Here is a 27685-nt window from a genome sequence, read left to right as displayed (position 1 = left end):
ACGACCTTATTGTCGGTTAATAACCATAATTTCTAAACGTAATCATATATATATCTGTTATGTTACGTAGGAGGAATTCATTGTCAGTTTATTCTCTCTCTCTCTTTCTCTTGATGAACTCTGCTGAAATTCCTCTTTTAGATCGTCAAATTCCGCTGCCCAGATCTCAATTTCAGCAGCCGGTTACCGGTAACTCTGTAGTGTAACTCGGATTCCTATATCTCTAGCATCGCAGCTGGATCTGCTCGAGTTTCCACGGACTCTAACGATGGACCCTATTATGAATCCATTCTCGTCTGGCACGCGTCTGAGGTTGTATAACAATCTTTCTCTGATTCTTCGCTTAATTTTTAAAACTGAGAGTGCTGCTCAAACGATCAGCTGGGCATCAGAAATTAACTTAAATGCTCTCTGATGCAGGGACATGATTAGGGCTATACGAGCATGCAAAACTGCGGCAGAGGAGAGGTCTGTTATACGAAAAGAATGTGCTTCCATCCGTGCATCCATTGGGGAAAATGATCCAGATTATAGGCACCGTAATCTTGCAAAGCTTATGTTTATACATATGCTAGGTTATCCCACTCACTTTGGTCAAATGGAGTGTTTGAAGTTAATTGTATCTACTGGATTCCCAGACAAGCGAATAGGTTATCTTGGCCTTATGTTGCTTCTTGATGAAAGACAGGAGGTTTTGATGCTGGTCACAAATTCAATAAAGCAGTATCCAGTGTGATCGATTTTCATTTTATTTTAACAAGTTTACTCTAATGTCTGTTATCAATGTGCATTGAGAATATATTTATTTAGAATAAACTTAACCTTATGAATGATAGAGATCTTAATCACTCAAACCAATATATAGTGGGACTAGCTCTTTGTGCTTTGGGAAATATATGCTCTGCAGAAATGGCACGCGATCTTGCACCTGAAGTTGAAAGACTTTTACAGTTCAGAGATCCAAATATCCGAAAAAAGGTAAGCTCATTTGCCACAATATGGAACTTTGTTAGCATTTCCTGATTTTGTTTCTGCTTATTATTCTCGTGTTTCCATTCTACAGGCAGCATTATGCTCTATTCGAATTATCAGAAAAGTTCCAGAATTAGCAGAGAATTTTGTAAATACTGCAGCTTCCTTACTTAAAGAGAAGCACCATGGATCTCTAATAACTGGGATCCAGCTCTGCATAGATCTATGTACAGCCAGAGCAGAAGCCCTAGAATATTTTAGAAAGGTTTTTTTTCCTGGAAATTGCTTTCTGAGGATTTTGTTATGAATGTTTCAACGTGTTCATATCAAAAGACATGAGTGTTTATCGTTTTGTTGGGTCTCCAATCAAATCTTATTTTGACAGGATCCATACTTACCTGTGATTACAGATGTGTATAGATGTGGTGGTGAGGACACTAAAGGATGTTGTCAACAGTCGATATGGACCTGAGTACGATATTTCTGGGATTGCAGATCCTTTCCTTCAAATCAGATTACTCAGATTTCTTCATGTACTAGGCCAAGGAGATGCTGATGCCAGTGATTCGATGAATGACATTCTTGCACAGGTTACATGTTATATAACATCTCCCTTACCTCCATTTCATTAGTTCAAATTGTTATTAATAAAGTTCTGTGAATTGCACATCTCGTTAAAGTGCCTTCTTTCAATACAAATTAAAATAAAATAAAATGCAAAGAAAATGAAGAAGGGAAAGGAAAGAGACATCAATATCATATGGATGCCAAACAAGATCTTCACATCCCGATCTCGCTCCTTCAGAACGAGATTTTGAATGGACTATTTAAATTCAAAATGCAACATAGTCCCATGAAATTTATGTAGAGCATTTTTCAGTTTAAACATTGATTTCTTTTTTCTCCTTCTCTATTCTGTTAACCTACTTCAATAAGCTTTTTTATGACTATTGATGGCTCTTCTTCGCGACTTACCTTCAAAGAAAACTATATTGGATCAATAACCTTTGTAATTGGTGAGAAACATTCTCCAATGTATCCTGACCTGTTCTATTGAATTCTGCATTTCGAAAGAATTTTGTAAGAATACGTTGAATTGGCCAATTCAACGCAGAGTAAGCATCTTGTCCAACTACTACTTTCCTTGTGTAAGAGTTTTAACTATAAAAGGTATAACATGTATGTATACATTGCTCATGTTGCAGTCTTTGTCCAGGTTGCAACAAAAATTGAGTCGAACAAAGTTGTAGGGAATGCCATCCTTTATGAATGCGTTGGAACAATTATGAGCATTGAAGATAGTGGTGGCCTACGGGTGCTTGCTATTAATATCTTGGGGAAATTCTTGTCAAACCGTGATAATAATATCAGGTACACATTTGTCCATTTGTTCTAATCTTAGATATGTTAATGTCTAGTAAAATTCTATTCTTAGTTAAAAGTTCATAAGTAGCATTCTCATTTTTTGTATAAAGATCAATTCTATAAATGACGCCTCGAAGGTGGCAAAAAATCAAAGACAAAGAAACACAAAAGGGAAAAAAAGAAGAAGTTACTATGCAACTAAAGGACAAGAGACACCAACAACACAAAGACCAAATCAAAGCAAAATCAAAAGCCACACTCCTAAGACTGTCTAGTAAATCCAATAAATCCCTATACCGAGGATGTTGGAGAACCTTTATCAATTGAAGTGAGATGCTTAGAAAAGAACTTCTCAGTCTTGAAGCCGTTCTGTATTTTCCTTCAAAACATCTTTTGTTCTTCTCAGTTCAAATAACCCACCAATAATGATAGGGATGGTGTACCACTCCAATTTCAAGGCAACTCTGCTACTCTAGTCAGTCCAGAACTCCCAAAACTCAACCAATATTAATAATCCATGAACCAGTTAAGACTAAGAACACACAAAACAGTTCCTAAAATTAATTAACAAAAGGAGAATGAAGTAGGTGGTCATTTAATTCTTCACTGGATAGACATATGCAATATCTACTAGCAATAGAGTAATCCTTGCTCTTCAGCGTGTCATGGATAAGAATTCCGCCAGGTAAAACACTCCATTTAAAAAAAAAAAAGACTCCATAAGTATGCTTTCTCAATGAGTAAACCTTTCTATGAAATTATAGTACACATCCATGCAAGCGTAAGTGATGTTGGTTTTGATTTTTGTTTGACAGATATGTTGCTTTGAACATGCTGATGAAAGCTATTACTGTAGATTCACAAGCGGTGCAGAGGCACCGTGTTACAATCTTGGAATGTGTGAAGGTAGTCTTTAGCATTTCATTATTTACTTTGATGAGCATGCAACTTTATTTCATTACAAATATGATAGGTTTCTTTAAGAATAGAGGAGATTCTTGAGGGACTAGGATAGTAGTCCATGATGAAACCATGTGATCTACATTTTTGAAAATTGCATGCCTTGGTAAGTTTATGAATTTATTGTTTTCAATGTACTCTTGTGCTTATTAATCGGTATTACACCTCAAAGTACAAATTCTGAAGCTTGTGCCCAATTAACAAAAAGGTATTTTGTTCCTTTCTCAATTTTTTTTTAAAGAAACCTTGTGCCCTAAATCTCAATTATTTTCAGGATTCAGATATTTCCATCAGGAAAAGGGCTCTCGAGATTGTGTGTCTTCTCGTTAACGAAAGCAATGTAAAACCTTTGACGAAAGAGCTTATTGAGTATCTGACATTGAGTGATCAAGAGTTTAAAGGGGATCTTACTGCTAAAATTTGCAGCATTGTGGACAAGTAAGTTGTTTTGATAAAATTTTAGAGTTGTGCGATTTTTTTGTTGATAAGTTCAATTTTGACTCTTATCTATTTTCTTATCTTATATAGTTTCTCAACTGAAAAAATATGGTACATTGATCAGATGCTGAGGGTTCTCTCTGAGGTATTACATAAAATCCTTTTGGATTTTGACTATTAACACATCTATATGTTTTGAGTTTCTAAGTATTTAATATACAACATTATCCAGTACTCATACCTCATTAAGAATACGCACATAATTCATTGCATCGATTTTCTCCAGGCAGGAAATTTTGTAAAGGATGAAGTATGGTATGCCCTAATTGTTGTTATAGGCAATGCTTCTAATCTCCATGGGTATACAGTGCGAGCTCTATATAGAGCAATTAAATCTTCTTATGAACAGGTACTTGTATTAAAAAGCAGTTAGAAATCACTTATATTTATTATTGATTATAAAACCTATGGTTCGAAAAGCACATATTATTACAAGATTATATTTTTGTTTTGTTATTAATATTTTATATATACTTTAAATCAATTAAAACTCTATTGATAATCTAAATGAAACAACCATTTGGTTTCTCTGGGGAAGGGATCTTATGATTGATTACATTTACAACAGTTTATTGTTAACTAACTAAACTTATAATTTGTAAATTGGAGTACTTTTACTTGGCCACCTATCTAATTGGAGTATAGTTTTGTTTTATTTATTAATCAGGCAACTCTTGTTCGAGTGGCAGTTTGGTGCATTGGCGAATATGGAGAAATATTGGTCAACAATATAGGAATGCTCGACTCTGAAGAACCGGTAACTGTAAGTAACTAGTGGCAGTGTCACTATTTCCTATTATATGCATGACAAATCTAAATTGATCACTCACTTATGCAGATAACAGAGTCTGATGCTGTAGATGTCATAGAAAATGTCACAAAACATCATTCCTCAGATCTGGCCACCAAAGAAATGTGTTTGATTTCTTTGTTAAAGCTATCTTGCCGCTTCCCTGCTTGTTCACAGTATATGTTTTTTTCTTCATTTTATTCTCGTAAAAAGCCGTTAGGGGAGAAGACAACTTAATTGTGATTATATTTTCTAGGAGGATTAAGAACATCATCAATCAATGTAAGGGAAGCCTAGTGCTTGAATTGCAGCAAAGAGCAATTGAGTTTGATTCTATCATTGCGAAGCATCAAAATATCAGGTTTGTGTTATCTTTTGATGTCATTTGGACTCACAAAGCTGCTAATATGATTGTTGTTGGCAGGTCTATGCTGGCTGAGAGGATGCCAGTTCTGGACGAAGCAACTTATTGTAGAAGACGAACAGTGCCAGTTTCTGTTCAACAGGTAGGAGTTGTAAAACTCCCAAATGGGAGTGCAAAACCCAGTTCTGCTGCTCCTCTTGTTGATTTGCTTGACCTCAGCTCGGATGATGCTCAAGTCCCTAGCGCATCTGGTCTTGATCTTCTTCAGAACGTTCTTGGTCTTGATTTATCATCATCTGTGTCCCAGTCAGGTTAGATTGTTTGTTTGTTTGTTTGTATGCCAGGAAATGATGACCTCCTGAAAGCATGAAAAACAGTAACTCTTTTTTCTTCATCAACTCTTATTCGAATCAAATATCATATCTATCTGTTCTTTATCTCCAGGTAATAGCCAGTCCCAGAAAAATGGCTCTGATGTTCTAATGGATCTTTTGTCTATTGGGACTCCTGTTCAAGGCAGCTCAAATACACCTGACATCTTTTCCCTCGGTCAAGCTTCTACGGTGGATATATTTGATGGCTTTTCTCCCAGCCCTGCAAGATCTGGTACATTTTTATTTATTTATTTATTTATTTTTCATAGTTACAGATCTCACTAAGCAGTCCTTTTGATTTCTGAACAGAGGACAATGGTACTGGTCATGCGCCAATTGTTGGATTTGAGAGCAGCTCATTGAGATTAAAGTTGAACTTTTCAAAGCCGCATGGGAATCCTCAAATAACGGACATGGTGGCTACATTTACTAATAAAACATCAAACTCATACACAGATTTCATTTTCCAGGCAGCTGTTCCAAAGGTAGTTAAGGCATACTTGAAAATCCAGTAAACTTCCAATTTGATTTGTTCTTGTTTAATAATTATAATAACATAATGTAATGGCAGTTCCTTCATTTACACCTAGAGCCAGCCAACAGTAATTCTCTACCAGGCAATGGTTCAATCACGCAGAATTTACAAGTAACAAACAGCCAATATGGGAAGGTAGTGTTACGGTTTTATCTTGATATTTATTTTGTTTGTTTGTTGATTGATTAATTAATTATTGTTTTAGAAATCAATTGTGATGAGGATAAGGATAGCTTACAAGTCTAATAACAAAGACATGTTGGAGGAAGGAGAGATCAGCAATTTCCCACGTGGACTATAGTGAAGTTTAAGTGATATTTTGATTCTTTCTTACATTCTTTATTTGTTTGTTTGTTTGTCCTCTAACCCTAGTTATGATTTGGTTCATAATTGGTAGATGTAGGAATAGGGAGTTTCTTGGGGGAGAGGAGATTGCCAGTTTTGGTCCTGTTGTCGTCAGTGTAGAAGAATGTAGATAGATGATAGATTATAGATTATAATAACAATTTGTGTCAAACTGAATTGTATGGTGGTCATCTCCTATTTTGTATGGTCCATGAATTTATATAATAAATATGGATACGTTTGGGCTTTGGATCCAAAATGGATCACATTTCTTAATTTCTCATATTGGATTGGACCTAACTATCTAGCTAGCTAAGCTAGATTAAACCCCCTTTACTAGTTATGTGCAAAATTTCTCAATAACACGGACATTTTCAGCAAAAGTTATAAAAATAAAAATATATATACATAATAACTAAATTATTAATTAAATAGAAATAGTACAAAGAGATAAAAACATAACATTTTCAGCAAAAGTTAAAACAATAAATAATTCAAAATAACGAGGTCCTACACAAACCAGATTTTTGTGCTGGTTAAATATTCTTTTTCGATGACCAACAAATAATATGAATAAAAAAATTATTATTTTAGTCTAGTTCTTTTAGTCACCTCAATACAAATCTCTCAATAATTATCCACAATTTCTTACTTAATTCATTGGATTCAAGTAAAATTTTATAAAAGACTCAAAATATTTATCACAACATTATATATGCTTGTAATACATGTCACCAAAGACAAATTTATATATGTATGTGTTGTAATAGGTTAAACCTAGTCCAAAAAAATAAATTTGTTATCTATCAAACATTTAGTATCTCATTCTTTTAATAATTATAACAGTGGTTTTAAAATAACTACAAAGATAGTTACATTGTCTTTGGTTTGAATTTTTTCAAATACATGTTTTTTTTTTCTTATATTAAATTCATTATCATATTGCAAGCTCTTCCGTGTACATTTATCCTCAGTTATTTTGGTAAGCATTTAGACACACACGATCTTTTCCAATAAAGGAATGACACTTATTTAATTGAATTCCATAATTACTAATTAACAAGCATATAGTATATACATATATACAAATCCTTTCCGTTTCATGACCCCATATATAATAATAATAATAATAATAATAATAATAATAATAATAATAATAAGTGAAGAAAGAAAAAAAAAAGAAAGAAGTGGTGGATGATCAGATCATCTCTCTCATTGATCCACTGAATGCACGTCCATTAATGATATTTTAGTTGTCACGAATGAAAGCAAATATATACATATGACAATTAGTTGTATGCATTTTTTTTGTATTGTATTATAAGATTAAAAAAATATTTGTCTTTTTAGTAATGTATAAAGATTAATTTATTGTTCGTGACAATGACATGCATGCAGAAGATGATATATAGATGGATGATTATGTGGGGGAAGGGAAAGAGATGAGTCTTTTGTCTCCACTCTTTATTTATTTATTTAAGATGAAAGTCCATATATATATATATATATGGGTCGAAATAAATAAAGCAAATGAATAAATAAATAAATAAAGAGATGGAAAACAACATCTATCTACAATCCCAGACAACTACGCTCCCTCGATCCATTCAATCAAATCTTACATAAATATATTTTTCTTGATGGCATCCAAAGATATTGAATATTACTAATTGTGACTTATGAGTTGGAAAGCCAATAAATGGGCTCCTACCCACTTCCATTCATCTATTTATCATCACATCTTAATCATCTCTATTATTATTATATATAAACTTAACTACAAACTCATTGTAATTCCTTATGCATGCACTTCACAAATAATAAGCTAGGAAAAAACCTCATAATTAATAACAATGGACAATTATAGTTTGTTCTTAATTCATTCTAATAAGGCCCACAGACATGAAATTACGCTTTCAATCAAAGTGTTTTCGGTGAAAATCAAACTCCTTTCTTAGGTCGACTTTTTCCACCGTACAACTCTGTTGGGTAATAAGACGATTTATTTAAGACTTGTATTGTACTAAATGAAATTAAATTCGCACATCATGATATATAGTATATATTATATACATGTATGTTGGTGCACGAGCTAGTTAGTTTAGATAATACAAAAAAGTGTAAGGTGGTGCAAAAAGAATTCTCTTTTTCATCACTTTCACTTTTATTGCCATCTTTGCAGAGTTTTGAGGGTGAAAGGGACAAAAGATATAGAGTCCCCCAATAGAGAATGTGGCTATAAGGGATCATGTCTTCATGAATTTGCCATCAAAATCTTAAACCACATCTCTATGGAATCATTTTGGCTTTTGAATTCTTTGCAGGTCCAAAAAGGAGAACCTTACTTGCATGAGTAATCATCTTTTCACTGAAATAAATGTTTTTTTTTTTTATCAATACCAAAAGATAAAGGCTTCAAAAATCAAAAGCAACATTAATAATAAAGCTGAATATTTTTTTTTATGAGGGTCCTCTTTAAAGGAGAATGGGGCAAAGTGCTATAGCTACACAATTAGGATTTATATATGAAAAGAGCACTACTCTTTTTGTGGGCTATTTATACATATATATATATACTTTGGATTCCTACTTTAATTTAAAGATCATTGTTTTCTCAGGCCTACTAAGGGATATATGCAGGTAAGAAACAAATTTTTTATTTTTTTTAAAAAACCCTTCAAAAAGAGAGAGATTCTATCCCAAACAAAAATATAATTAAAAAAATGGGACATTAAGAAAAATCATCTCTAAAAAAACACAATAAGTAATGAACAAGTAAATAAATCAGAGGCTATGAACAAAAATTCAATGACCACTTATCAGATCCACATAATAAATTGTCCTAAAGAAGGTAATTATCATCCTAACTAAATTTTCATGGCTTTGTCATCATACTCATTTTCTAATTATCATAAATAAAACTAATAATATTAATGGAGCTTTACAACCCCTCTAGCTCTTGAAGTGATGGAGATAAACCGCCTGCATAGTGAAGAAAATCTCACCCTGGTCAGAGTTATCGTCGTTTGATTCTTTGAAAATATTGATGCTTATAAAATCATCGTGATAGTCTATAAAATTCATGAAGATCAAGAAGGCAATATGAATAAAAATGAATTGAGAAATAACTTTCTTTCTTGGGAGATTGAGAGAAATGAAAATTTCATTTTTGTGTCAACTATTAGATTAACAGAACAAATGGTAAAAGAATTTGATTAAGGAAAATCTATATTAAGCTCTTTCGAACATAACAATCTTCTTGTCTATAATGTTAATTATACTGATTTTGTTGATATATTTGGATGATATATGATATGTCCTCTAGCATATTAATTATTTTGTTTGATTTTTTTTTTTTTTGTATTTTATGCATGGATTTAAAAAATAAAAGGAAATTGGATAATTTACCAAAGTGGTGAGACTATCACGTTATGATGGATTGTTGAAAAGATTCACCCTTTAAAAAAAGATAAAGATGGAGAAAATATTAAAGATGAGAGTAGTACTTTAGAGTTAGTAGCTTTTAATAAAGAAAAAAAAAAGATACTTTTCTTTCTTTACAAAGAGTCAATTTAAAATTATATTAAGAATCATGTTTATGTTACTTAACTCTCATTCATTTCTCATTATATATATATATTGATTATTCTCGAACAAAAAACAATGTTAGAAGCCCTTATGAATAAAATGTAGAAATGTAGATAAAGTCTAATAAGAGCAAATGATACTGCTAGTTAAATGACTAATTAAGTAATGCAATATGAAAAATCTCCAATGTCTCCAACTGATCCTACCTAAACTCGGTCAAGCCTGATCCTAACTAAACTCGATCAAGCATCAGCCAATGAAGTACCACTGAACCTCATTATAAGGTAAACATGCCGAGATTTAATTATTTTGAAAAGTTACATGATCTCGTTCCAACTTCCAACCATAGCGTTGACCACACAACATTTGATATCAAAATCAATTTTGACTCAATAGAGGTCACATTGCACCACCTGACTCAAGCCTCCCCAAAACCCGGCAGACATAGTCAAGGAAGTCATAGTCAAAGAATTATTTGTCAATACTAATGATATTTTGTTAAAGAACATAGACCAATACAAAAAAAAAAAATGAGAAAGAGATTCAGATTAGGTGTAATGACAAATTAATGCGGTATTTATTAACTCTTCATCTTAGTAAAAATCACCTTGTATTATAATGACACTCCAACAACCCAAAAAGAACATTTCTTTTAAAGTGTGCAACTATTTCAAATGAAATCCCACAAATAGGTGCATACCATGTGATATGCAAGCACTAGCTAGTGTATATAAATACTTATACTTATAAAGAAGAAGAAAAAAGAGTTACATATATACATTTTAGTAATAACAAAAAGATTAAAAAAATTGCAATTTATTTTTAACATAACTGCAACTAGCTAGCTTTGCATACAATGATTTTACCAGTGGTGGATGGTGATAATAATTAAAAGTAAATGGAAGAAGAGATGAGTAGATATATATATGTTTTTGTATCATATATATAAATGATGAATATTTTGGTGGAAACTTTTCAATAATGTATGATGGAGCCTATTTGGTGGCATACTGCCAAATGTTCATAGATTTCATCATATGATCCATCCAATGGGGTGGCCATCATCAACTCAGTCTAGCTAGCTATGTATGGACCCAACCAAAACCAATTAATAGCTAACTAACTAATTATTAAATATGAGATTTAATTAATTACGTTTGGATATATAATCAGTTGTTGATCAACAAAGGAACATACTTTGTTATAATCAAACACCACCTTTATGGGTTGGGTGGGAGTGTTTGTGTGTGTGATAGCAACCATATATATATCAATTCAATTAATTATGCTTCTTCTTTTTTTATAATAGAACAAAACTTTCAGTTTAATTCATGGCTCCCACTGACTGACTAATCAGCAAGTGCCACGTCTAGCTAGTGTGATGGGACTACCTGCTACACATTTCTGGAGTAATATTTTTTATATTTCTCTATTAATTAAACTCCAAATATCTATCCATTATTCCCATAACTTTTACCAAATAGGCCCCTCCATACGGAGTTAGGCGGAATAATAATATTAATATACATTGTGGTCCTAAAACCTCAAACAATAGTGGCCTTAATTTTCCAAAAGAATGAAAAAGAAATAAATAAATTTGATAATCTAAATATGTCAAGTGCTCCTAACACTTTGGTTATTTAAGGGTTTGATCATGAATTAAGTAGATTTTAAAATTTTTATTTTGTTAAATTATTAGAATGTTATTTTATATTTAAAAATTATTTTTTTAAAGATAAAGTAAGAGTATTTTAATATTTAAGTTAATAAAACGAGTGATAGAATTATTAGAATGATATTAATAATGATGTGAAGAGAAAATATGTAAAAAGTTAAGTAAAATAAAAATAAATCTTATAAAACCGCTACATCAAACGAGAGCAACGAGAGAAAAAAGTGAAAATTGTAAACTACTTTATTGGTATATATTCAATTAAGTCGTGGCTGGTGGTCCATTAGTATATATATATATATCTAGATTAATACATCAAAAGGAATTGATATGTACGCATAAGATATAAGGATGAAAATTAATTTAGAGGACTAAAATGAAACAACGAGACTAGGAAAGGAAATAAAACATGGGAGGTCCATTCAATTGAATCAAACAGCATTCACATGAGTACTCCCCTATTAATAATTAGTATTAATTAATTTGATTTTTGTTGTTAATTTTAGTTGAGCTGTGGACCAGATGAGTCTTTTCACTACAAACAATCCCTCAGGGAATTCCACAAAGTTGTTTCACGTTGAAATAAAACAAGGAGCAAACCTACAAAATCCCTCCTTGTCATTCACGTGACATTGTTCAATAATATATTGTATATATATAAAGAGAGAGAAAGTTGAGAAACATTTTTATGATTATTTTGTATCAAATACAGACACGCATAAAGGCCCCATAGACCTTTGTATGGTTAGGCCCAATATGAGCCCTTTTCTTAAAGAGCTACTACATGGGTAAAAACCCTAACAATAAATAAAAATTAAAAAAATCCCACACGTGATTCCTTACCCGCGTGGAGTGAAACCAAAACAAAACAAGAAAGTCCAGTTTAGTTAGGACAAAGTAGGGAAATTCCCGCCAAAAAAAAACACACAGTCACACGTGCGAAGTATTGCCTACTACACACACATCATCACTCAGCATTGATGACATATATATATTACAGGAGCAGCATCAGCTAGCCATTCTTAATTATTCTTCAGTTTCTCATCATCTTCAGTTCATCACCACTATATATGTTATTACTTCATCTTCCTCCTTTTCTCTCTGCCCCACAAATTCAATAAATAAAATACTCCAATCCCCCATGTCTTCTCTCTTCCTTATCATCATCCATCACTCACGCTTCAATTAATATATATATATATATATATTCTATATCTATGTAATAATAATGTACCGGATTCCCCTCCATTGGGAATCTGCATACCCAACCATGAATGGATCTCTATGCCCACTCACAATTGGAGGAAATTAATATATATGAAATAAGAGATTTAATTAACCCCCCATGCGTACCATAATAATTATATATATACTGACCGACCACTTCTCAATCTCATCAACAAGTCAATTTCCTTTCCTCAAAACCATCTCACCTCCCATATGCGCCAGGGACCACCACCACCATACCACGTACACCACACCATTTCATTTCTTTTTTTTTATACCTTTTCTTTATAACTCTTTTTCCTCTGAATCAGAGTTCGTTTTGTCCTCATCTACCCACAAGCTGTTGTTTAATTTCCTCCTTTTAATGGAGGAAAACGAAGAAGATGACGAAGATGACTCACCTGATCCAACCCAGGCCCGACTCATCACTCGGACCTTTGGCAACACTTTCGGGGGATAATTTATATTCCTTACTGGTGATCTTTTACCAACACTACTTGACCATTCTTCAATCAACCGATAACAACCACTTATTTTCTCCTGCACAAATATATTATTATATTCAATACTACTGTTTCATTCACGTTTCACACCATACCCCAGAACCAAACCAAACCAGACTACTGTTTCTTACTTTGACCAGTCCATCGCACCAGGATTCAGCTTCGTCTGGACTGACAACAGAGAGGTTTGGAATGCACTGTGCTGCAGATAGCATCGTTGCTGCAGCAATGCATGACGGGCGATACTCGAGCAAACTAACCTCTGTTCCAAAATCAATAATAATGCTGCTTAATAATACAAAACAAAAAAAAAATGGAAATTATTGCAACGTAAGTAAATGTGTTTAATGATTCACCACCTTTGATATTAGACATGATGATTTGAGTGGCCTTTGAGATTAGAAAACCAGTATAAGCTCCAGCAGGATCCAGTTTGTAAGCAAAGTAGCTGAGAAAGGTGAATGGTGTGATGGATCTTAGCCTCCAATCCAACACACCAAGTACAAGAAATTCCATCCTCTGAATCGTCCTTGGTTCAAATATATATTTTGTACCTTCAATCTGCTTTTTGTGCATCATGATATATATTTCCATTAAGGTTAATTTAAGGCTAGAAAAGATACAAATAAATAAATAAATAAAAAAGTAAACCTCATTGGACATGCAATTATTGTACCTGCAGATCCAGGAGAGAAGGAACAAGTGGTTCCTCCATTTTTGCTGCAAGGGACAAGCAAGCAATAGATAAGAGTTGCAACGGCCACCCATTTCTTTCCTGAAATATAAATGATATTTTATCAATTTCTACACATAGTGTCAATCACCAAAGAAATTTGAATAACAATAATTAATTCTGATGCCAAAATAAATAATTATTAAATGAACAGGATTCTAATTAGAAAAAGGACCACCTAACATTTCATCAGTACAGAGAAATACTTGACATTTTATACGCATGTAGGCCAACAGAATGCGATCGATTAACTGTACTATTCCTATAGTTTACAGAAAACCAAACAAACTTATAAAAGTTAATCATAGCATACTTGACCTTTCTTTGGTTCCTATTTCCCCCCTTATTAATTCATCTTTCTTTTTCTTCTTTTTTAAAAATCTTGTTAATTTTTATGACCAACTTCCTTGATTAATACCAATTATGTCATATGCCAATGAAAATATTCCAAATAAATAATCAAGTGCCCTTACAGCAAAATATAAAGTTATTCAAACAAGTATTGTATATAGATCAATGACTGAATTATTTATAAGTACTTTGGGCAATAAGTCATGTGTGAGGTACTGAGGTCCCTTTCAAGAAATTAGACAAGTCAACAATTGATTATTGTCACACTAAGCTTTTAAAGCTAGTACTATTGTCAACTTGGAAATTGTTATAAATTTGGGTCACCCATCTTAAGATCAATAGTTAACCACTTAACCATGATTATAACAAATAGTTTAACATTTATAAACAGCTACTTCTTGTAACTCCTCAATGCAGGATATTACAATTTTCTCAACTTATACACTACTTCTAAAGAGGTCGACTCTATTTGAGAATCACCACAAATAATTGGTATAAAAACTAAAATTACTTATCTTATAAGCACTAATCTTTTTTTTTTTAAACCAAAAAGAAATTGAACATAAGAGCTTAAGACTATTTCTACTTTAACTACATTTCATCACTACCTATATATATTATTGCACATTTTGTTAATACATATATATGGGTGGGTGTGCACGTGTAATTCACATATCATTTTGCTAACTTTTCCACACAAGCTTTTCATTTCCATTTTGTTTCCTTATTTTGATTCAAATAAGGATTAGAAATTGTCCACACATAATTCTTTAAGTATGTCACATAAATTCAGTTTTCCAAATATAATCACCATCAAGAAAAAGTATTTTCATTAGAAGCTATGTACTGTATATATGCTATTAATTCTAATAAGCAAAAGCTTCATGAGTAATATAAAAAGTATTTTCCATTTTATTTATTAAAAAAATATCATAATAATATATATTTATTATTTCAAAAGCCTTTTGACTAGAGTTTTAATTTCTTAAGAAAATAGTAAAAAATGTATAATAGTGCAATAGTGGCTACTGCATTTATTCAAGGAAAAATATATACTAGTCCTTCAGATTCAGCTGAGCGTCAAAATTTACCGGCAAGTTACGAGCGTAGAGGAATCGGTCGAAATAGTTGACGGTGAGATAGGCGGTTAAAGGCAGGAAACCGTAGAAAGAGTGTACCTACACATCAAAAGAGAGAGACAGAAAGCATTAACTCATTTTGTCACCTACATGTGACTTTATCATAGTAACAGAATAACCATATTCGATCTGTAAAATCTATATATTGGATGATTTCTAAGTGCAACGAGTTGATGATCCAACGGCTTACGTAACAAATCCCCCCACCTTGCAAATTCATAACCGTCTAGAAAGTGCTAAAGTGCAACAAACAGAGTTGCAGAAATGATATGTTCAATTTTCCAATTGAACAGTCGGTAGCAACGTGATCAGAGAGAGAAAAACAGAATAAGTAGTTTTCAGCAGTCGCCATTAAGACAAGTGTATTTCTGAAAATTAACTCCAATCAACCAATAATGGAAGCTTAACCTATCGATCTCTCTACATCTCTGTTGCTAACTATCTCGATTCGCACTGATGAAGATTTACGCAAAAAAATAAAATATACAGAGGATGACGATATATTGTACTGATTGAGATTTGAGAATAGAATAGAAGGCGGATGAATACCTTGAGAATCCAAGCGACGGATTCTTCTCGAGAAGATGCATGATCCAGAGAGCGAGATTGAAACCTCTCAACGTAGTCTTCTCCAGGCACGAATTTCCTCTCTTCTTCAATGAGTTCGGCTACTGATTCCTCGAGTCCAGCGGGATAATCGATATCCGAAGAAGAATCCGTCAGTTCTACTGATAGCACACCACTGGAATCCTCCTCACAACAAAGAAAGTCATCGGAGAAACAATCCAAGCAAGTGACCTCCATGATTCCCTTCGATTGTCAATCCTCATGCTTCTCCATCTCTTTGATTGAATCAGTCACACGGATGTGATTAATTTTCGCCGGAAATCAGACTGAACGGAAAATGTGAACGGAGGTTAATAGAGAGAGAGAAGGAGAATTATAGATGTGAGTTCCTATCAGTTGGCTGGATATATAAATGAGTACCGACTGGGGGGGAGAGAGACTGAAGAGCATGTGTATTGTTCTGTATTTTTCTCTCTCTTTCTTTTTATTAAATTTTTGATGATCCTCTTTTAATATATCAGTAATTTCTAACGAGTAGATGCCAAAGCTGTTTAAAGTATGCCAGAGGTTGTCACATGACCGGCTCCATCTAATTAGGTTAGTAATTTTGGGGCACGTGACATGACTAGGCTTTTAATCGGGTCAAAATTCAATTGGGCGGGAATCTCTTTAATTCATTTACTACTATTAGGCCTTAAGGGAGAGATGGGTAAATAATAAATATTATTTTATTTTTTGTGACCATTTGTATTATTATACATCATACAAGTGTATTTGGATGTTTTCCTTTGTTTCATTCCCCACTAACACATTTGGAGGTTTATGAAGAATCATTACATCTTCAAAATTCTTAATCACCTACTATTTTCTCATTATTAAAAATCAATTATAAAATTTGTTATATGTGTTTTTTATTTGGGATCTTCGATTTTGTATTTTTTTTTTTCCAGCAACTTGAATTATTGTATGGATATCAAATAGTATAAACTTTATGTATACATGTCATCCACATTATTATAAGGAGAAGTGGCCAGTGGCAGTGGGTAGAAATAGAATGATAATGTAAAGAGATATATGTGTAAAGTTGTCAAACTCCCCCCAACTTTGATGTACTATTCTAAATTCCACCACAACAGCATTTATGAAAACAAAATTTGCACTAAATATGACCTCACTTATATATTCTTTTTAATCTCACTCATATTTGCTTTTTTGATAAACATTGAGATAGATACAATAGTATTCAACTTAGTCAAAATATTAATATTAAATTTGTTTAATACCATTAATCGTTTCAACTTTCTTTTTATTTGTTCAAAATTATCTAATTTATTTATTACATGTTGATTTTTTTTTTTTTTGTAATAAACTATTCGTTAAGGTTTAATTTGAATCAAAGATCCAATGGTTGCAATTCTGATTAGGTATGAGAAGATGATAATTCTTACCCACTAGTTCATTCTTATATAAACATTTGAATAGGTATTAACTTTTTTTTACAGCATAATAGTGGGAATGATAATGTCCTTCCCCCAACTATATATATGTAATTATATCCCAACATACTTATTTTGCCTTTTCATATGCCCATAGCCTCATATATATAAATATATACTTCAATCACAAGTGAATTATCAACCCATCATTTCAAAATTCAGAGTGATGATGAATCAAAACGTCGGTGTCAGTGTCCATTAGACCTATATGCCCTAGGCTTTGTTTGATCTTGGTTATTTGAATAACTTACTGGTTTTCAAGAAATAAGTTATACATTAATAAAATAATCAATATGTTATTACTTTTTAATATTTTAAAATATTGTAAACAAAATAATTTAGTTAATAGTTCGAATGATATGAAATTAAATTTATTTATAGATTGAATAATTAATGAGTTTGATTAAACAAAAATGAATAATTAGATATTTAAAAATAATCTCTTATAACCCTAGTCAAATAATGTGTTAATTGAAGTTTGAAAGATGTGCAAAATAATAAATTGAAGTTTCAAAAATTAGTATTTACCTTCTTAATTTTCATTTCAACTTAAATTATTTTAAATAAGAATCAAACACGTGATTTTTAATTAGTCGGATAGATATCTATTATTATCACTTAAATTAACTTAATAAATTCAATCTAGATCAATAAATTATTTTAAAATGAGTTTCAGTCAATTATATAGATTTGTTTTTAAAAGAAAAAAAATATCATTAAATGTATATTAAAAACAAGTTCGTCTAGAAAGGAGAGATGATTAAAAATATATAAAGGGAAAGCCTTACCATGCATGTAATATGTACCTAGCCAAAGTTAAAGGTTATGCTAAAAGTAAACAAATTTAAACCCTTCAACAAATTCTCAAAAGTAAATTATACTAGAAATCCGTGTGTCATCGACAGAATGCAAGTTCACTTTGGTCAAAATCTCTCATGCATGTGTTTGTTCTTTGTTAAAAGTGATAACAAGTAAATAGTCTAAAAAATCAGGAGTTATATAAGATATAAAATTTATAATAGTTTTCTAAATTAAAGTTTATTTCATTAAGTTAATAAGACTATAGTCATAATTAAAATTTATAATATTGTAAATTATAATAAAAAATCAAAATATATATATATTATTATTGTTTTCAAATATAATAACAAATATATTTTGTATAAGATAAAAAGATAAAATATTATTATTATTATTTTGTTTTTTTGCAGGTATAAAAATATTATTATTAATTGACCTTTCATTTAAATTGATTGTTAATAAGTGATTGTTTTATTATTTAAAATATTTCTAAATGAAAGTATTTATATATGTGTTATCATTATTTAATATTCTTGATTATTATATTTTAAATAATTAATTAGATTTTAATTTAATATATAAAAGTTAATAGTATAATATATTTGTATATTTATCTTCATTTTGTTAAATATTATTAATTGATTATTAATAATATTTTTCATAAAATAACAATAGTATATCAATATCTGTACGTACACTACTAAATACATGTATTATTGTTTTTTTTTGTCACAATTAAGCTAAATGATCAGTCTTTTATATGTATTATTTTATTAATAATAAAATTATATTAATACTATAGTAAAATTATATTATGTAATTATATTGCAATAAAAATAAATTTTAAATTAGTATAAAAATGATAAATATAGTGAATGTAATATATTATTTATTATAAAATAAGTTATTAAGATATTAATAATATTAATAAAATGTATAATTTGAAAATAAAAATGAAGTTATAAGAAAAGTTTCATATTGACATGGTATATATCATGTTTAAATTGTATAAGGGTATAACATTTTACATAATTATTATTTATCAAAATTTGTAACATTATAGTACCCTTTCCCAATTGAGTATATATAAAAAAGAAGGATATGAAGATTAGTTGAGAGTATTTTTCAATTTTGTTTATCTTCAAGACTTCAATAGATAGATAAGAAGCTCTCTTCAATTTTCACCCTCATTTTTTCAATTGCAACCTTATAAACACCCTCTTATATTTTTAAATGGTCATCCAATTACAGGGTCACTCATGGTCATGGAGAAACTATATATGTATTTATACCCTATGACCATGACATCTCGGGTCGATCTACATCTCCCCATGTCGGTGTCTATATCGTGTTTTCTTGTTCGAGAGTTGCGAATTGTCGTTGGAAGTCTTTTAGGAGAATCTTGATCAAAAATAGTGTCCCTTTCTATTAATGGTGATGATTAATGAAATGTTTGTTTTTAAGAATAGGGCTAATTAGAATTATTATTGAGTGGGAAAGTAGAAAGAAGACACATGTGCCCTTCCAACCAGCCAAGCGAATTACAGCTACTAAAGTGGAGTATAAATGTATCCTTAACCAGGCCACGAAGACAATGCTCCCTCCTGTACATGTTGCCTGTAGGGACTAGGTACACAGCTTTCCCTTCATTTCTTTCTTTCAATAAATTAATAATTATATATATATATATATATATATATATATATATATATATATATATATATATATATATATATATATATATATATATATATATATATATAACTACTCTTTTTTCACCACTTATTCATCCAGTAACCTATTTTGATCTAACTCTGCCGTCACCAATACGTCATTCTAATATATTATAATTTTAGTAAGCAATTTCTCAAACTCAATTTTCAATTTTGGTCAAGACTCTCCAACAATGAAAATCCTTTGATTAGCAGAGCTAGGTAAAAAACTATGCTTCCTAATACATTATTACTAATTTTAAGTTTTATAGTATTATTGTAGATCGTTAATTTAGTTAATATGGCCTTATTTGAAATTAATATCAAATAACTCAATATTACATCATCAATTCTTTACTAAAATTATTAATTATTTTCTCTGTAGGGCCTTTTAAGGGCTCACTTATCCTTATAAGTACTCTAATTTTGTAATAATATAAATATTGAGGAGGTCATTTGATATAAAGAATACCAAATAATTAATTAGATGTACGTGCACCAAACAATGTTATTTTCAAATAACCTAATAAAGATTTTTTTTTAACTTTGCCTAAGTTATATATATAGTCACGGTATAGTATTTTACCTAGGGGAAATTCATGAAAATTGTCGCCTCTATTGATCTTCTTTTCCTTTGGTAATGACTTGGGGTTACCAATTTAGAAAGCCTATGATATGCTTTTGGGGTCTCATCACTCATGGGATCCTAATTATCTCTGGTCAATTGGAGGAGGTGACGATGTGTTAAGAGAATGATCTCTATTTGGGGCGGAACTATGTTAGACTGAGGTGGATTCAAGCCCACCCCGAAATATACTAAAAATGTGACTTAACCCCGTAATCTTTTGATTTTATAAAATTTAATTTATTATTTTTTTCCATTTCTTAAAAATAGGTAAAAACATTAGTTAATTTACCCATTTCATTCATAAACTTTCAAAAAAAATTCAAGTTCACCCCAACCTCAAATCCGGGATCCTTCCTAATCCCTGTTCAACAATAACATCAACCAAAACAACAAGATTACATATTTTGCGGAAGAAATTTGGGTTTGGTGCCACTTGGCCCTTCTCATTGAATAACAATATTTCACACGGATCGCGTCTCTGGGTCATTAGATTGGCGTCGCGATCCAAAGGTTCCGGAATGCACCAAGTGGCAGTAGCTGGAAAGACAATATTGGTGTTTGGTCATTAAAAAGTGTTAAGTTGCAAATGACCATTGGATTTACGGAATAAATTTTACTACATTCTTGTGGAAGCTCTTGCCTATGCAATGCAATTTCCCTGTCTTTTTAAATAACTAATATAAAAAAACTTTGTGGATATTTTCATATAAATTCAGTCTTAATGTTGAAATTATTTAAAATCACGATAAAGGTCTAGAAATGAGTGTATATAGGAAATGGAATAGTTTATTTGAATAATGAATTTGATTGATCACATGATCACTAATTGATGACGTCGTACAAGTGCTACGTGGTCAAGTTTGTGTCTAGTTAGCATTTCAAAAATCGGATGACAGCATATGAGGATATGATCTATTTGTTCAAGGCAAAATCAAATGGTTTCAATAATGGTCTATGGGTAAAAATCAGACAAGGTTGTGCTTGAATATATAGAAAAAAAAAATGGGGGCGAATATAATTAATGCGACAAAATATAAAAAATAACTTTTTTTTTTTTTTTTTGGTCAAAGCCAAATATCAAATTTATCTTAATATATAGCTTGCTTAAAAAATGGGAAACATTAGAGTAGACAAATATTTTACTTATTTTTTTTAAACTACAAATCACATCATTTATTAATTATAATATTAAATATTTTAATTTTTTTAAATATGGACAAAATATTTAGAATAAAATTTTATAACAAGCAGTTTGGTGCACGTCCATCACTTCAAGATATAGTCTTAGAAGATGTCGGAGAGTAAATTGAAAGTGGGGTGGTGACGATATTGAAAGTGCCCTCCTACTTCGGCAGAAAGTTTAATGTCCTTATTGCATTTTGAAAAAAAATCATAACTCATGGCAAATAACCGTCGTGAATAGTTAAATTATAAATATTTTTTGAGTTGTGTAGTTTTCACAGTAATTTTGCAATTAATTATCAGCAAAAATATGTACTAATGAAATAATTATGGACAAAATAGAAAAATAACAATAAAGATGAAAAAGGGAAGTGGATTTGTGCATGATTTTGTTTTTTAGTTAAACTTAAAAGAAATGAGATGATAGAACAGTAATGAATGATGAGGGGGTGATTAGATATTTCAAAATTAGTGGGGTAAGCCAAGATTTGGTTGAACCTTTGGGTAACAAATCCGCACAATTAATCTTAGAATTATTAATGGATAATTGGCTGTATTTTTTGGAACCATTTGCTTTGTAATTAAGGCCAGGATAACTGAATTTTCACTTTCATTAAAAAATGTACGAATAAGCATATAGTGTTAGGTTGAAATTAAATAATTTTAATATAATTAAATATTATTTAACACCCCTCTTACATTATATCATTTAGTTTATTAATTAAAATATTTTTTATTTAAAAATAAATATTATATTTTATTATCATTTATTAATATTTTAAAGTATTTTTATTAAAAAAATCACACTTTCTTATAATTAACACCTCTTCATTTTTCATTTATAAAATAATTGGCATCATCCCAAATATCTGCCCATTACTTTCCTAATTTTCACACGGCAAACCGCTCTCATCAATCTTTGTGCATGTCTCTTATCAGCTTTAGTCAGGTTAACGAGGGTAAGTTTACCCGTTTATTAAAATCTTAATTTAATTACTAACTGTAAGAAATCGATTAATTAAATTTACCAAAAGAAAAGAAGGTTATTGAATCAACAAGTTAATCTGAATTTTTATATTTTGTATCGACAAGGTAATTGTGGGATTTGTTGGAAAATGTGTAGTGATTTGGCATTGGATGATCATATATATATATATATATAAATAAATAATGTATTATGGTGAAGAATATAGATGTTATGGAGAGAGAGTAAGGGGCAAAGAAACCCATCCCGAGGATGAGAAATGGGGGATGTGTTGGAGTTGGGATGCTTCCTACTCTATTTAATTAAATAATAATAATAAAAAAAATAATAATAATGTTTCTTCTGCCACTCGATACTGTCCTTCCAGGGGGCCACTGCATCCATTGTCGCATTGATTTTTTCTTCAATCCTTGACCATTCTTCTTCATTACTATTATTATTATTATTTTCAAATCTTTCATTTTAAATTAATATAAATATAATTAAAAATACTACATTATTATTGTGATACTAATTCACTATTAACTTACCTATTTGTTTTTGAAGATATGATATCCAGATTTATCAAAAGATCTAAAAATATATATTTGTTATGATAAACAAATTTATTTAAAAAGCAATTTTAATACAATCCTTTTTTCTAAAAATCACTACTTAATGATCAAAGGTTTTACACGTACTATTTACTTTGGTAAAAGTCAATCAGTTGAAAATCCTTTAAACCTCTATTATTATTAAAAATTTAAATATTAATTTAGGTGAAATTTGTACGCAATATAATATAAGTCGAACACATTTAATATGATTTGAAACAAACAAAATATATATATATATATATATATATATATATATATATACATATAAAAAAAAATAAAGATGTTTTTGAGACTTTTTTTTGGTAGTTGTTCAAGTGGTTCTAAACTTCGATTTGGTAGTTTGGGTTTTTACTTTTGGACTTTGTTATGGTACATGTATTTGATTATAAATTCAGGCTTTGACAATAAACAGTGTTAAAATAAGAATTTGTAATATTTAAAAAAATATAGATCATACAAATTAGAAAATCAATTAGGAAGGAAATATAAAATAAAGTATTAAATGTTATTTTAATTGAAAAAATTGATTAATTACCATTTTAACTTTGCTTGATTGCACAAGATTACTTTAGATCAGTATCTAATTATTTTTACTCTATTCCTCTTTATTAATGTAATGCAAAATCAAAATAATATTTAAAAACTTTACTCTTGGCTCCACTTAATTTAAAACATTTTAAGTAAAAATTAAATATGTACATAATACTTGTTCTTTTAGGCACATACTTTGCCACTTAAAGATTTAAAACAAAATATAATAATTAAGATTTTGATATAAAATTTTACCAATTTGAAACATCTTATTAATATTATATACATAGATATATGGCACAAGTTACAAATCGTTTTCAGTGATATTGCACTTTATTGATTCTAGCCTAACAAAAACACAAATGTGATATTTTTCTACAAACTGATCAACTTAATATATAATATATATATATATATATATATATATATATATATATATATATATATAAAGACACATATATAATCATGATCCGAAGTTTCGTGGTTTGTCCTGCTATATTTGTCGTTACACCTATACACAGCTAGCACATATATATTAATTAACTAACCCTACTTAGAAGTGAGATAGATCGAGTTGCATGCATTATATTTTTTTCTTTTAATAATTAAATTATATATAAATAAAATTAAACCACACTTGACGTACAAATATATATATTTTTTAAATGTAGCCAAAGTACTAGATAGTAAGTAGCTAGTAAATATTGCAATGTAAGGCGACAAAGAAATTAATAAAGTTGTTCCATATATAAAGTTTGGCAGAGCAAGTACTCTTTGAGTAGTTGAAATTTAATTCATTACCATTTACGAATTAAGATATATATCCATCTATTTATTTTTTTCCCATTTACCTATATAAGAATATATAATTAACATTAAATATTTGCAAAATTATTTTTTTTTTTGTTTTTGACATCAGAAAGTTGTGGCAGGTGGTAATAAAATTTTATATTGAGAAGAAACAAATGGATGCGAAAGTGTAGTAGTATTAGACGTGAGTATCGTACTTTGTTGATAAAAAATCAATTAATTTATAACAAGCAAGTTAAAATATAAATTATAGACTTGATAGTCAAAACCTTTGAATTTTGTAATTCCGGTAGCTTTCGTCTATTCGATTTTTTATTTTTTTATTTTAGCTTGTTCAATTCTTAACGTTATAAATGTATAGGACCCATTGAAGACTCTTTTTTTATTGATTATGTGAACCAACCATAATAGAGTAATTAATTAATGGCTTATTTATAAATATTATTTGGAGTTAGTTTCTTTTATTTCTTTGAGTTTAAGAATAATTATATTTTTATTAATCAATTTATTGCAAATAATGTCGATATACGAAGAAGAAGAGATAGAAATAATTATATATATATATATATTATTTCACTAGATATAATATTTTGCCAGATAATATATATACAATAAAGATTTGATACTATCATGTCCATGACGCCGTGTCTGTTTTGATAGAACAGAAACAAGAAAGGATATTGATGAATGAAAGATTTAATTTATTATAAATTTAATTAAAAAAAATGAAGTTAATGAATCTTTATGAAAATAAATGACAGCAATAAATTTGACTGGAAAAAATCGTCGTACATCAAGTGATTGTATTCGATAAATGCATATAATGCATAACATAATTATTGTGACATTATCTTAAATTCGTTTTCAAATCTCGTTGCATCGCCCTTTTTGAATACAATTGTGTAAGTTAATTCGTTCTGAAATCTCGTTGACCTTTTTTGAATACCATAGTGCAAGTTAATGTTTTGGTGTTCGTGACGTACTGTCTTATTTTTCTCTATTTTTATTTTTTTAATATTTCATAGACATTTCTATATATAAAAACGTTACAAATAATTTAAATTTTACTTTATCCACCATCATTTCAGCTCAAGTCGAAAGTGCTTGGACATGAAATATTAATATCTGACGTTTGAATTTTATTTAAAACACCTCAGCAAAAATTATTCAAGACAGTGTGTTTGCATGTTTGAGTTCAAAGTTTAAATCATATTTTTAACAACAAAAGGATGACAAAGTGCTTAAAAATATCCATGATAGGTCAGTTTAGCTTTATCTAATCACAATGAGTTATTTAAATATTTTGTGAATTATAAAAAGAGTGGTAATTTTAAGTAAGTGTTTTTTTTAAATAAATAACAAAAATATTTTAAAATAAAGAATATTTTAGTATTTTAATTAATTAATTAAATGATATGATATATAAAAAGAGAATAAAATAATATTTAATTATTTTAAAAATTATTTATAAAGAACCACACATAAATTAAATTTAAGTCCAATTGGTCAATTTATAATATCCATTTAGAACATTCTCAGAGGTTTGTTTTGCATATTTTAAGAATTTTTTTTATTGATTGTATTTTTTGTTAATTTAGGTTAATAAGGTGGTTGAAAGGATAAGAGTTGTAAATGTCTAAAATATTAAAAAAACATTTTAACTTAAAATGTTTTAAATTGAAGTTAAAGTTATGTGTTAATTAAAGAAAAAAGTGTATTATATATATTGATTAATTTATAATATATAATATTATAACTTGTATTATTATGATTAATATATGTAACTTTGACACATTGAGAATTTTTTAGCTTACAAAACTTAATTATTCATTTCTTTTACTTCTCTAGCTTAATATATATGATCTTTCAATCTATCTTGTTAACAAGGTATAAAATTATAAATTTATATCCATTCTTCTTGTCAACGACAATAAGAGAGGAATACAAATCATAAATTCTTAGGTTCGAGTCCGTCAGATGACAAGTTCTGCGTCTGGTTAAATTGTTAAGTGTGTTTGCGGGCTACATATTTACTCCGTTGTCCCAAAAAATATTATAAATTTATAATTCATTAAATTGCCTTTCATAAAAATAAAAAAAAAAGTTTACAAGAGGTTTAAATTGTTATATTAGAACTGTCACTTGTTACATGAAATTGTTACCTTATTTGTGTACCATAAATAATTTAAAAATGAAATTGAATACCCATGTCCACTTTCAGGACATGTGAAGTTTATTTGCAAATATCACACAATAGAAGTAACCTTCTTCTTGTGTATTCATGATATAAGAATTAAACCAAGTTTGTCACAAATTTCTCAACTTTTGAATTATAATCTAAAGAGTAGTTGTCATTTGGATCCTATCATAATCTTTGCATCTTAAAGGAAGTGTAGCAATAGAGTGTTAGGAATTCGAGATTTTTGTTGGATTATTAGTTTCTTGTTTTTTGTTTAGAGTTGGATATGATCATTTTCACTTTGTTCGACCAAGTTTTTCAATGTAGATGTTTTATTTATTTATTTTGGTGGTAATTAATCTAACATATAAATAAGATAACAAATCAAATAGACTAAATCATTTTTTTGTTAATTTAAATGTTTTAAAAAAATGTTAGAAAAACTTTAAAACAAAGAACAAGTTGGATAGAGACTCCAACCTTTCGGCCGCCATGGCTGGAAACAAATGTATTCTAACCATTTTGGTTTTTTAGTTTTAGTTTTATTTGTGATCTTCTTGCTTGTCACTTTATTATATTCACAAAAATAAATAAATAAAATGATCAATGGATTTCTTGTTCTATTGACTGGATGTTTGTTTCATTTAATTAATTATAATCCAAGCAAAATAAATTAAGGGAAAAAACAAGGTTTATGGAACACTAAAAAACACCAACGGGTCAAATATCTACCTGACTTGTATAGCTGCTAGAAATGGATACTCTAATTAATTCATATGTTA

The 27685-nt window shown here is 29.7% G+C and overlaps 2 protein-coding genes across 3 annotated transcripts; one reads left to right on the top strand and one right to left on the bottom strand.

The window, feature by feature from the left end:
* The first annotated feature begins 91 nt into the window (after window positions 1-91).
* LOC124926260 (AP-1 complex subunit gamma-2-like) lies at window positions 92-6444 on the top strand. The gene is made up of 18 exons (XM_047466455.1): window positions 92-312; window positions 421-723; window positions 837-978; window positions 1064-1237; window positions 1383-1562; window positions 2189-2343; window positions 3153-3243; window positions 3572-3735; window positions 3826-3880; window positions 4022-4144; window positions 4463-4558; window positions 4634-4761; window positions 4842-4946; window positions 5010-5260; window positions 5394-5555; window positions 5633-5808; window positions 5895-5993; window positions 6064-6444. The coding sequence occupies exons 1-18, from the start codon at window positions 269-271 to the stop codon at window positions 6157-6159; spliced, it is 2544 nt and encodes an 847-aa protein (XP_047322411.1). The 5' UTR covers window positions 92-268; the 3' UTR covers window positions 6160-6444.
* A 5692-nt stretch (window positions 6445-12136) lies between these two features.
* Window positions 12137-16443, bottom strand: LOC124927600 (cyclin-D1-1). Of its 2 annotated transcripts, XR_007098415.1 has the most exons (7): window positions 15966-16442; window positions 15369-15455; window positions 13870-13968; window positions 13553-13754; window positions 13325-13455; window positions 12900-13230; window positions 12137-12850 (listed from the first exon to the last, which is right to left on the bottom strand). XR_007098415.1 is itself a non-coding variant. In XM_047468042.1 (6 exons), exons 1-6 carry the CDS (start codon window positions 16218-16220, stop codon window positions 12976-12978), a joined length of 1029 nt encoding a protein of 342 aa, XP_047323998.1. In that variant the 5' UTR covers window positions 16221-16443; the 3' UTR covers window positions 12137-12975. The 2 variants fall into 2 exon arrangements, 1 of the variants encoding a protein (XP_047323998.1); XM_047468042.1 differs by having other exon boundaries at window positions 12137-13230; window positions 15966-16443.
* Window positions 16444-27685: the final 11242 nt, after the last annotated feature.

Source organism: Impatiens glandulifera, chromosome 2, assembly GCF_907164915.1.
Source record: "Impatiens glandulifera chromosome 2, dImpGla2.1, whole genome shotgun sequence".
In the NCBI taxonomy this organism is placed as follows: Eukaryota; Viridiplantae; Streptophyta; class Magnoliopsida; order Ericales; family Balsaminaceae; genus Impatiens; species Impatiens glandulifera.
Note: the sequence above shows the minus strand (reverse complement) of the source record. Positions and strands in the feature narration are given on the sequence as shown.

What these genes read in the sequence shown, in the direction of transcription:
- LOC124927600 (XM_047468042.1), bottom strand. Translation starts at nt 16,220, where the DNA reads ATGGAGGTCACTTGCTTGGATTGTTTCTCCGATGACTTTCTTTGTTGT. An exon ending in CCGTCGCTTGGATTCTCAAG is followed by an intron (nt 15,456 to 15,965) that starts GTATTCATCCGC and finishes TTTGATGTGTAG; the next exon opens with GTACACTCTTTCTACGGTTT. An exon ending in CTTCTCTCCTGGATCTGCAG is followed by an intron (nt 13,755 to 13,869) that starts GTACAATAATTG and finishes CACAAAAAGCAG; the next exon opens with ATTGAAGGTACAAAATATAT.
- LOC124926260 (XM_047466455.1), top strand. Translation starts at nt 269, where the DNA reads ATGGACCCTATTATGAATCCATTCTCGTCTGGCACGCGTCTGAG. An exon ending in ATCCAAATATCCGAAAAAAG is followed by an intron (nt 979 to 1,063) that starts GTAAGCTCATTT and finishes TCCATTCTACAG; the next exon opens with GCAGCATTATGCTCTATTCG. An exon ending in ATCATCTGTGTCCCAGTCAG is followed by an intron (nt 5,261 to 5,393) that starts GTTAGATTGTTT and finishes CTTTATCTCCAG; the next exon opens with GTAATAGCCAGTCCCAGAAA.